Below are 11959 nucleotides of genomic sequence, written 5' to 3'. Positions count from 1 at the left end.
TTTTTCTTTAAATGTTTGGTAGAATTCACTAAGGAGCCATCTGCTCCTGGGCTTGGCTTTTTGGGAAGTTTTTTTTATTATTAAATCAACCTTTTTATTTGCTATAGGTCTATTCAGATTGTCTGTTTCTTCTTGAGTCAGTTTGATAGCTTGTTTTTTCTTGGAATTTGTTCATTTCATCTAACTCATTTAATTTGTTGACATATGGTTATGCATAGAGTTCTCTTTAATTCTTTTTTGTCTCTATAAGAGTGGTAGTGATGCCCCCTCATTCATTCCTGATTTTAGTTATTTAAGTCTGCTCACTTTTTTCTTGGTCAGTGTAGCTAAAGGTTTGTTAATTTTGTTGTTCTCTTCAAAGAACTAAGTTTTGTTTTATTGATTTCTTCTATTATTTTTCTATACTTCCTTTCATGTATTTCTTCTCTAACCTTTACTATTTCCTTTCCTCTAGTTGCTTTGCATTTAGTTCTTTTCCTAGTTTCTCAAAGTGGAAACTTAGGCTTGATTTGACAGCTTTCTTCTTTTTAATACACATGATCATATCTATGGATTTCCCTCTGAGAACTATTTTTGCTGCTTCTCATAACTTTTAGCCTGTTGTGTGTTTGCTTTCATTCATTTCAAGGTGTTTTCTAATTTCTCTTGTGATTTCTCATTTGATTCATTGGTTATTTAGGAATATGTTGTTTAATTTCTGTTTTCTTATGAATTCCCCAAATTTCCTTTTGTTTTTGATTTCTAATGTAATCACACTGTAGTTGGAGAACAAACTTTGAATGATTTCAATTCCTTTAAAATTACTGAGGCTTGTTTTATGTCTTAACATATGGTCAGTCCTGGAAAATCATTGCTTATTTATTTGAGAAAAATGTGTATTAAACCGTTATTGGATGTAGTGTTCTATACATTTGTTAGGAGCATTCTCTTTTAATAATGGTCATTTTTGATATAGGAAAGGAAATATTAGACTAAGAAAAATAAAAAGAGCAACACTTTGAGAGGAACACTGACTATGTAAATTACATGTATAGGAAATAAGGAAAGAATGAGTACTCCCTAAAAACTGTGTTGCTTTCATCCCTGCCTCTGGACCTTATCCCTTCTTAGATTATAAAATCATATTATTATAATTAGATAAGTATGTATCATTACAGAAAAATGCAAGCATTCAGGGGTACAGAATGAGGCTTTGGAGCTGGCAACCTTTTTCCTTCTCATAGAAAAGTAACACACTATAAATTTTTTCTTAATTAAATTGATACCTGTCATAAAAATTAAAACTCTCCCTGGGCATTTTAAAATACATAATATAATATGATATATGGTTGAGTTAACAAACTAATATACTTTAGACTAGGTGCTTTATTCTGTTTCATTAAAAAATATTTTTTTCTTCATGTAGTTTAGCTTCTTCCCTCAGTGTCTAGACTCAGTTTATCTGGGATGGGGGAGAAAACAGGGTTCTTTTAGTTGTTTTTCACACAATCTTGGAAGTTCAATGGTTGATTGCCTTTGTTTTGATGATAGTGAATATAACATTGCTCTCAGTTACTAGGGCTATCATTTAATTTTTTATCTCTCAGTTTTCAAATGAAGAAAAACAAATTGTCTGTTTTCCCCCATGGGAATATTAGAAAACAAATTAGAAAATTCCTTTCATTTACATGCTGATATGTGATGATAATTATGACAATTTTCTTATTGTCCCTTCCTTTTCAACTAAAGTGCACCCTTCCTTTTTCCTCCCCTCCCTTCTTCCTTCCCATTTCTCTTCCTTCTTCTGTCCTTGTTTCCTTTCTTCCATAATTTTTCCTTTTTTCTTCTATCCAGTAGCACTTTTTGACCCTTTCTATTAGTCTTAATTTATTTTTCGTAACATTCTCCGCTAGCTATAAAATTATTCCTGGGGGAAAGTGAAGGAACACTGTACTGAGGTTATTTTCATTGAAAGTGAGAGAAACTCAATATAAACCAGGTCAAATGTAGAGAATATTTATAGGCTCTTTTTTACTGTATCTCATAAGTTTTAGTGTGTTGTATTTTTGCTTTCATTCATCTCAAGGTATTTTCTAATTTTTCTTGTGATTTCTCCATTGACCTATTGGTTATGTAAGAGATGTTGTTTAATTTCTGCCTAACTATGAATTTCCCAAATTTCTTTTTTTTTTTTTTTATTCCTAACATAATTTTATTATGGTTGGAGAACACATCTCATATGATTTCAATTCCTTTAAATTTATTGAATTTAGATCTTGGAGATATCTATATACAGGCAGCTAGATTCAGGGGCTCAAATAATGTAGTTAGGATTCTGTATCCTTCTTTGCTCTACTTATTCCTGTTTGGCTTCTCTCCCTGTTGTAGTAAAATGGCCAAGAACAGCCCCAGGAATCTCCTAGCTTACACCTCCAGCAGGAAGGGACTTCTTTTCTCTAATATCCATGTGTCATAATCCCAGAATACATTAGTTCACTCTTCTTGGGTCAAGTGGTCACTCCTGAGCTGTGATCATGGGGATGGGGCACTATGGTGAAAAGGGTGGAAGGTGGGGGAAATGGCACTGTGATTTTTAGTTCTATCAAGATCACATGGAGTCCTAAAGACAAAAAAAAAAAAATGTACTTTAAGAACCAATTTCATCTGTGAGTGAAAATATAAGGATCTTTTGGAATTAGTACTGCAAATTCTTGAATCTCGAAATAGAAGCAATTTTAAGGAGAGAAACGTCCTTGGCACCGTGGCAGAAAGAAAATTGCCGCCGTCTATTGCAGAGAACACAGGCTTCCTCATGAACCAGTACTAGTCTGTGATTTAGTTTAGTGAGGCTCCAAAGAGGGAAGACAACTTATACCTTTATTGAGATATGGTTCACATACCATAAATTTCACCATTTTAAAGTATTGCAATTCAGTGGGTTTTAGTACAGTCACAAAGTTGTGCAACCATCACCATTATCCAATTTTAGAACTTTCTTATCACTTCAAAAATAAATCATTAACAGTCACTTTTCATACCCCCTTCCCAAGCCCCTGGCAACCACTTATTTACTTCCTATCTCTATAGATTTGCCTATTCAGGACATTTTATATAAAAAGAATTATACAATGTGTGGCTTTTTGTGACTCACTTCTTTCATTTAATATAATGTTTTCAAGGTTCCTCTGTGTTAAAATACACATCATTACATCATTCCTTTTTATGATCAAATAATATTCCATCGTGCTGTTTTACAGCCTTTTGTTTATCCATTCATCAGTTAATGGACATTTGGGTTATTTCTACTTTTTGGTTGTTATGAATAATGATTCTATGAACATTCATGTATAAGTTTTGTGTAAAATTTATCTTCAGTTCTCTTGGATGTATTACTAGGAGTGGAATTGCTGAATCATTTGGTAACTGTACATTTGAGGCACTGGAGAAGTCAATTTGGATGGTTTATCAATAGTGCATTCTAATATGCCTGCGTATTTCAACACAAAGGAAAACACACTGCTCCAGCTTTTTTTTTTCCCATTTACCATGGGGAATAATCTGTTCTAAATGCTTGCTTATTATAATTTCTCCCATATTCTAAAAATTGTGAGGGCTGGGGTGGACTCTCTGAGGGCCAATCCAGTCTGTCAGTCTGTACCAAGCAAAGGACCAGCTTTGAGCTTTTTTATGAGGACAATGGGCAGAAAGGAATGCAAATGGAAATACAAGTCAAAACAAAATCAGTAGTTTCACTCTGTATCATTCAGGGGTCAGTTCAGGAAATGCAGTAGATATTTCAAGTAGAAAAAGATTTAACACAGGGAATTAGGCACTTAGATATCATTTGAAGGGCTGGAGGAATAGCAATTAGAGAGTCAGTGCAGGGCTTCTGGTTTTAGGTTGCATATCGTCACCTTTCTGATCTAAAGATCAGACTCTGCTAATATCATCCAGAAGTGAGGAAACTGTAAGTGTCACAGGAGAGCTTCCCTGCACCACAGAGATGGTAAAAACAGGGTTGTGGAGTTCAGAAGCTGCCAACTCATATCTACCCTAGAAGCTGCTTTCCTCTGCATTGAAAAGGAAGAACAGTCTCTTCTCTCTTTTCCTTCCAATGCACATCTTTTTGAAGTACATATCGTTGGCAGAACCTAAATGGTGTGGACGCCAGGAAGTGCAGTTTTTTAGCATCCCAGCCCTGCAATATCAGAGGGTTGGGACAGAGAAGATGGTAGAAATGGTGGCCCAGTGACAATAAACAGTGTCTAGCACATCTTTAAATCAGACAATCTAAGTTACCATTTGACAATAAACATTTCATTTATGTTAAGTGGCAAATAATATGTAAGAGCTCTTGGCTTAAAATATAGTCAGTTGCTGAAGTTACCTTCTCACATTTTCCTTGCCCCACTTGTCTCATGCTACTCCATTACCTCCTTGACTCAATTTTTCTTCCAATTGTCTTCTAAATCCATTCTTGAATCTAGGACAACCAATACCTAAACAAGGTTTGTCATAAAACACATACTTTGTAAATATTAGTTATTTAAATGTATGCATGAATGAGTACCTTATCCAGTCTTCTCTGCATTATTACTCCTTTCCCCAAACTTCTTTTCTCTCTCAAAGGTCCTTCAATTTCTGTAATTTCAAATGGAATTGCTTTAAGTCAGCAGCATTCTCCTCACCTATTTTTTAGGGTGGCTGAAGAGTGCCTGCAGTATCTATTCGCATTTAAGGAGAGGCATTGATTCTCAACTATCCTCCTAGAGGACATTTGGCCATGTGTGGAGACATTTGCAGTTGGGGAAGTACACTGGCAACTAGAGAAGAGAGGCCAGGGATACTGCTGAACATTCTACCATGTGCAGGCTCTCCCTCCACAAAAAGTATTAACAGGCCCCAAAAATTAATAGTGCTGAGGTTGAGAAACCCTGAGTTAGGGTACAGGAGAAGGAGGGAAAAGGGAAAAGAAATTGAATGCAAAAGGAGGGCAGGAGTAAAGTTGAGATCCAACAAGGTTTGGCAAACTTTTTCTGTAAAGGACCCAGAAAGTAAATATTTTAGACTTTGAGGGCCATAAGACCTCTATTGCAACCACTCAATGCTGCTGTTGTAGCTTCAAAGTAGCTATAATCAACGTGTAAATGAATGTGAGTGTCGCTGTTCCAATATAATTTTCTTTAATTGGAGACACTGACTTTGGATTTTATGTAATTTTCACATGCCATGAACTATTGTTCTTTTGATTTTTTTTCCAACCATTTAAAATTATAAAAAGTATTTTTAGCTGCAAGTCTTACAAAGATAAGCAGGGAGAATTTCACTGGCCCCTGATAGATAAAGAAGGAAGGGAAAGAACTGGAAATAAATAACTGCAGTAGAGCACCACGTTAGTTTGGTGTTTATATTACACAGGTTAGGCTAGATCATGCTGAAGTAACAGACAGCCTCAAAATCTCGGTGATACAATAACAAAGGACATTTCTCACTCACAGTGCAGGCGCAGTGTATGCTGGCTACATTCTCCTCCATGTTGTTTTCATTCTGGAATTCTGGCTAATAGAGCAGCCCCTATCTGGAACATTGCTGGATCCAATGGCAGAAGAAAAGTGGAGAACATTGCAACCCACGTGCTGACTCTGCACATTTCTGCCTGAAATCGACACACATCACTTCACTCATGTTTCACCAGCCAAAGCAAGTCACATACTCATGCTAGACTTCAGTGTGGTGAGATAATGGAATTCTTTCCAGGAAGGGGCAGTGACTATTTAGGAACAATAACATAGTCTAAAACATTGCCTGTCCTTAGTGGTTTCAATAGCTTAAGTTTGGTTATTCCTGAACCCAACTTTATTTTATTCTCCAAACTGGTGGCTACTAGGAGATATCATAATGGTAAAAATAATAACATCTAATGTTTATTGAGTGACTATTATTTCCCATATATGCATCCTTTACATTCATTTTTTGCGTTTAATCCTCATAACAACCCATTAAGGTAGTGATTATTTTTATCCCCATCTAATAGATGAGGAAACTGAACAATAGAGAGATTAAAGGCAAGTAGTTGAAATTCAAACCCAGATCACTTTAATTTTAAAACACATTTCTGCTCTAATACAGTAGTTGAAAACATAGGTTCTGGTGACAAGCTGGTTAGGTTCAAGTCCTGGCTTATGCCAGATGCTATTTTTATGGCTTTGGCAAGTTCTGTGACTTCTCTGTCTCAGTTTCTCCGTCTGTAAAATAGAGATAATAACAGTACCTGCCTCATGGGGTTTTTGTAAAGTTTAAGTACCGAAATTGATATATGTGGAGTGCTTGTGTTTAGTACAGGGCTTGGTATAAAAAGGGGGTTGCTATTATTATTGTTTGGCAATGTTTTAGAAAACTCCATTGGTAATCCTGCTCTCCTCCCTTCTGCTCCTTGTTTATTCTCAACTCCATTTGAGAATTACTGTTCTAGATTTTTGTTTCCACCTTATGTTTATCTATTTTTGGACTAACACTTCACCAACATGGAGGGTAAACTGTAGGAATACCATTGCCTTCAACCCGGTTGTGTATCTGTGCTTCCCAGAACTTCCCTGCCTGTCACTTTTATGTTCATAGTTTATTATTTAAACTCCTAGTTTATATTGATGTAGATGCATAGCAATGATCTGGAATACAGGAATAGACTGCCTAGAGGGAAGGCATTAATTATTTTGGCCCTGCTTCTTGCTACATGACTTTACTGATCATTTCTTCCAGTTAATTCTTTAAAGGTGATGGTTTACTGTGGTTTAATTCTGGAGACAGCATGCTGAATTTTTTCCCTTAAAAATCATGACACAACCAAGCATGCACAGTAGTAAACTGTTCTTGGCATAGATCTATCTATTGGTCATCAGCCTTTTAAACACCAGATACTGTTTGAAAGGGCCTGATAGGCTAGTGGAGTTATAACAAAGTGTGCACAGCTCTTTTTCACATTCATTCCCAGTTTTAGTGCTAAAGTGGAATGAAATGGAGTGACTTGTAGGCAAGTTGAAATCTGTTTTATTTACCATCCCCCTCAAACTTACATTTTTCTTTTAAGAATTTATTTATTACAAAAAGCAGGAGGATAAGCCATCCCACTTCCTTATTTGTCCACTTGAAACAATACATAGACTTCAAGTGCTGGTTTTGATTGTGGTTAATTTGAAGTTAGGGTATTAAAACCCATGAGGATAGTGGGTTTTCCTGATGATTTATGGTGTTAATGTATATTTTCTTCTGAAGTAATTCAAAAATAACATTTTAAAAGCTTTAGTCTGAAAATTTCTTCTTTTTAAAATCTTTTTTCCCCTCGGTCTACATTTAAATTTGCCTTTTTGGCTATGTGGATTGAGAAGTGATTAAGAGACAGCATTAGGAAAGTTTACAAAATTTTGGAGTCCTTGATTAGGGCACATTTTTTGTAAAGTCAAAGCTAAGATTTTGATTGTTCCCATGTGCTTTAATTATTTTCAAACCAATCTTAAATTATCTTATACTTCTGAAAGTCCCAAATAATTTTAGATTTTCTAGAGACAGCGGATTGGAGCATAGTTTCATTTATCATCTTTTATTCCTACTGGACTCATATTGTGGATCCACTAGGCGTCAAGTGCCATATTAAACATACTCTTGCCACCAGCTTCTACAGAATTGATGTCTTTAATCAAGTCACGAATATAAATTTGACCAGTGCTTTTCTGCCTGGATTAGGATCTAAGGGTTTATACAAAAAGTTATATATAAGAAGATATATCCTCAGGTATGCAGAGTCATGTTGGCGACATCCATAGGTTTCCTCATTTTCACACTTAGATGTCTCTGTTAGTTCATAGCTAAATTCTAATTCCATTTAGTTTTATGGAATAATCAGCTTTCTCCCTTTCCTGACCAGTTTCCAATTATTTAGCCTTTTTCCTCTAAAATCCATGGAGCAGAGTTAAGCACTATCTTCTCCCTAATTTCATAGCTTATTTGAAGGAGCTTTGTAGGGAATGGAGCACCATGACAGAGTACCAACCATGAAAAAGGCTAGGTTCTTGAATCTTATTTGCTTCCTGCTAAATTATTTGGAGAATGCTACAGTCATTATTTTTCGAGAGTAAAGTGACACTGGGAAACAATGTGGTTTTTTTAAGGTAATCATTCAGATTTATTTTAAAAAGGAGAGGAGAATTCTTTTGTTGGTTTTTATAAGAACAAAGGCAACAGTCAGGCATTTCTTTGGCTAATTCATGCAATCCTTGAGTAAAATTTAAGCCCAGGTTACTTTGATAGGATTTAAAGGAGCAAAATATATGTGAATGCAATGATATTAAATCTTTGTAATTCTGAATAATAAAATAAAGATTAAGATGGTAATATTGGTCCCTCAAGTACTGGTATTTAAACTTTAAAAATCAATCAAGAGAGAAGATTAAGTGGTGTTTCTTTGGTACTAAAAATGTAAAGCTAAGACCAAATTGTTCTATTTTCACAGATTTAAGATACAAAGAATGATATTTAAAGACATTAAAATGGCTATTAAATTCTCTTCAGTTTGTAAAGAATTTCCTATGAAGTACATTTAGAAGAAATCCCTGAGTACATTAACTACTCAATTGGTATCTTCCTTCATAAACAAAGAGGAACAATTTAACAGCTTTGCAAGACATATAAACATAGTACTTAGCAAAAGCAGTGTCTATGGATAAGACTTTCTTCATAGTGCTTGTGAATTAGGCCACCACATATTTAATAGGAGAAACAATATATTCACAAAATTAAAATATGACATTTGAAACACATTAACCATTCAAGATAAATCAAAAAACCAATCTCTTATGGTGTCTCTGTTTTGCTTTAGCCACTCGATATTGTTTTTCACTGTTTCCAGCACTTGCTCCCTAGGTTTTTCTCCTGCTCCAGCTTCTGGATATCTTTCAAAAAAGCTCTTTATCTGTAAAAGAGAAGGAAATAATTAAGAATGTAATTTTAAGCCCAATTATTCTTCAAGAATTTTATTTACGCTCTGGATTTGTTTCCTTCTTCCCAGGAAATTCAGTATCACGGCACAACATGGAGATATATCTTCTGGTGCATCATTTAGCCCATCTCTCAGATTAGCAATCATCACTCACAGCTTTTGGCCACCTGGCAGCACGCTAATCAAGCAAAAGAGGCCCTGACATATTGGGGAAGGAGAGCAGCACACTGGTGGCCAGTATGCCCTGTCTGCTTCTGTTGTTTTCTCCGTTTTCTGCATGTTCCCCAATGTGTTCCCTGGAAACTCTGGTCTGTGGAATGAAGGCTTTGCTTAGCCTTTCACTTCATGAGTCTGCAGTATTTTCATATATTTTCAGTTCACTTATTAAGGACTCATGAAAAAAACCTCTGTTAAACTTGGTTCTGTTTTAGCTCTTCCCTCCGCAACCCTCCCCCAAACTCAACTATAGTAGCATTTGCTTTTTACAAAAATAAGATTTTGTTTCTTAACACACAGAAGAATGTTAATATTCCAATATCTAATACACAGATGTTGAAAATTCATGCAGTATCTATTTGTCCAACATTAATGAACATTCTCCCATTCCCTTGGGAATTGAGATATTAGAAATCTGAAAGATTTGGGTTTAGTTTTGAAATTCCAAAATTATGAATTCTGAAAGGAATTAAACCTTGACTAGCCTATTCTGGAGTTACATTTACCAGAAAAGGGGAGACTTAAGCATTCATATTTTGGTAAACTGAATGGTCTTGTGGCCTCACCTTTCTCAGCTTTTGAACTTTGTTTCTTGGTTATTTGAGTTTTTTTTCAGTTTAGAAAAAAAATAGGTGTACATTTCATTAGGGATAAGAATTATTTCTTTCTCCTTGTCTTCTGGGATCTTAATAGAGACAATACCATTTCTATTTGAAAAAAAATTCTCTTCCTTCCTAGACAAGCATAGAGGAATTTATGTTCATACCTGCCAGAGCTGTAGTTCAGTGTTGAATGGCTCTGCTATCGTGACAATCCGGCCAAGGTTTCTGTCATTGATTGTATATCTGAAGAGAAATTTAGGGGAGTAAAAGGGAATATAAGTGCCCAGAACTTTAAATCATTTTTCTAGATGCAGACATTCCTTTTTATTGCGCAGGGTTTTTGTTTGTTTGTTTGTTTTTAAGTAATTTTCAAAGAAAGGAAAACACAGGAAGTAAAGTATCTAATTTAATTCTATTCAGGAGAAATTCTCAGCAAATTCTACACTTATTTTTGTAGACAGATCCACACCACTTTCCCAGATATGGTAGACTGCTTATTGTATTCCTCAAATCTGTTCTCCTTTTTCTCCTGCACACATGAGAACCCCACTCAGATTACATTTCTCAGCCTTCCTCATAGCTAGATGCAGCCAGGTGACCCAGTTACTATCAGTGGAACATGAACAGAAGTGAGTTCTGCCTCTTGCTTAAATAAAGGGAAATTGCTTGGCTTGGACTTCTTGTTTTCTTTCTCCCCTTCCTCCAAGCTTCAACCTCACAGATAGAATACAATCCTAGGCCGCATGGAGCAGAATTACCCTAACAGCTTAGAATGTTCACTTCAGGAGACTAACCTGAGTGAAGAAATAATTACATATGTCCTTTAAGCTGCTGCATTTCTTTCTTTCTGTTACAGCAGAATAGCTTCATCACCTTTATTGTAAAGGTACAGAAATTTGAATATAGGGTATTTATTCTGTTTTCAAAAAGCTTTATTAGCTACCTGCATTTTTGGAGTTATACTATGTGAGCCTGGCAAGCAAAGACACTTGAAGCTAAGTGCAAAGATAGCACTTTAGAGATGATATTCTATTCCTGTCCCTTTTGGATTTTCTCTCTTAAAGAGCAAGAATCAGAAATTTCCATATAGACCAAAATACAAATGATTGTAATACAGACAAAAACTTCATCCTGACTAATCACAGTGTAAGGAAAACAACCACAAGAATTACGTATAAACCTTACTGTTGGAATGTTGGAGAAGGATAAAAGAAAATATATCAGTATATAAAGAGGTAAACAAAACAGTAGGAGAAATTTTACATTTAAAACTTATTACATAAAAGCAGAAATCATGAAGATAAAACCCAATAAAGTCTGTTGCAGACACATTAAAAATTTTATTCTAAAAACAGTGCCATAAAATTAAAAGTCAAAATTTATTATTTTGTTGTAAAAAGAGCAAATATGTTCCCTATATAAAGAACCCTTATAGATTGGCAACAGGGAGAAATATGCCAACATGAAGTTAGCAAAGGAATGAATCAGCAGTTTGCAAAAGAAATACAAAGAGAAAATGTACCAGTTGAAACAGGAAATGTTCTAATAGTTATCCATGATTTCAGTGTTCTAGATGCAATACTTACTCTTATCACACATACCATTGAATTTAAATCCATTTTGTTTTTTATCTTTCTTCTCTTGGAAGTCTAAGGCAAGCTGTTACCCTTTACTTACTGGCATCAGTCATTATCCACAATATAATTCTCTCAGGCATCTATACTCAACACTGCCTCTGTAATGTCTGTACCTCCTTACCTCTGACTTAGCCATCTAAAGCTCCCCAACCTCTCAGGCCCTCCACCCAGCCCTCTGGAACTACTCCTTTACAGGGAATACTCCTACTCATTTGGAGAATGTTTATTTCCCCACATCCTCCATAGCATCAGGTCAGAAAGGGAGGTGGTGTGGTCATGCTCCTCATTGTGGATTCCAAATCATTATTCCTCCACTCTCTTTAAGAACCTCTGTTCCTTCAGGTTATTTCCCCTCACCTCATTTATGATACATGTTGGCACTTGGCTCCTGGTGGTCTGCTCTACTCCAGGCCATGATTTCAAGGTCCACATTGGTGGTGATATATACAGCTTAACTTCTTAGTTTCTTGACCTCCTCAATTCCAATGATATTTCTCCATTCTACCTCAGCCACCAATTCCCATGGTCATACC

At 35.5% G+C, this 11959-nt stretch overlaps 1 protein-coding gene across 1 annotated transcript in view; it reads right to left on the bottom strand.

The window, feature by feature from the left end:
* Positions 1–8131: 8131 nt before the first annotated feature.
* Positions 8132–11959, bottom strand: part of ENPEP (glutamyl aminopeptidase) — a 76448-nt gene continuing 72620 nt past the window's right edge. The window contains exons 19-20 of the mRNA XM_006191298.2: positions 9954–10032; positions 8132–8944 (exon numbers count right to left, since the gene is read on the bottom strand). Of these exons, the coding sequence (XP_006191360.2) occupies positions 8801–8944; positions 9954–10032 (223 nt within the window). The 3' untranslated portion in view covers positions 8132–8800. The remainder of the gene's footprint in view (positions 8945–9953; positions 10033–11959) is intronic.

This window comes from Camelus ferus, chromosome 2 (genome assembly GCF_009834535.1).
Source record: "Camelus ferus isolate YT-003-E chromosome 2, BCGSAC_Cfer_1.0, whole genome shotgun sequence".
NCBI classification, from domain to species: Eukaryota; Metazoa; Chordata; class Mammalia; order Artiodactyla; family Camelidae; genus Camelus; species Camelus ferus.
Note: the sequence above shows the minus strand (reverse complement) of the source record. Positions and strands in the feature narration are given on the sequence as shown.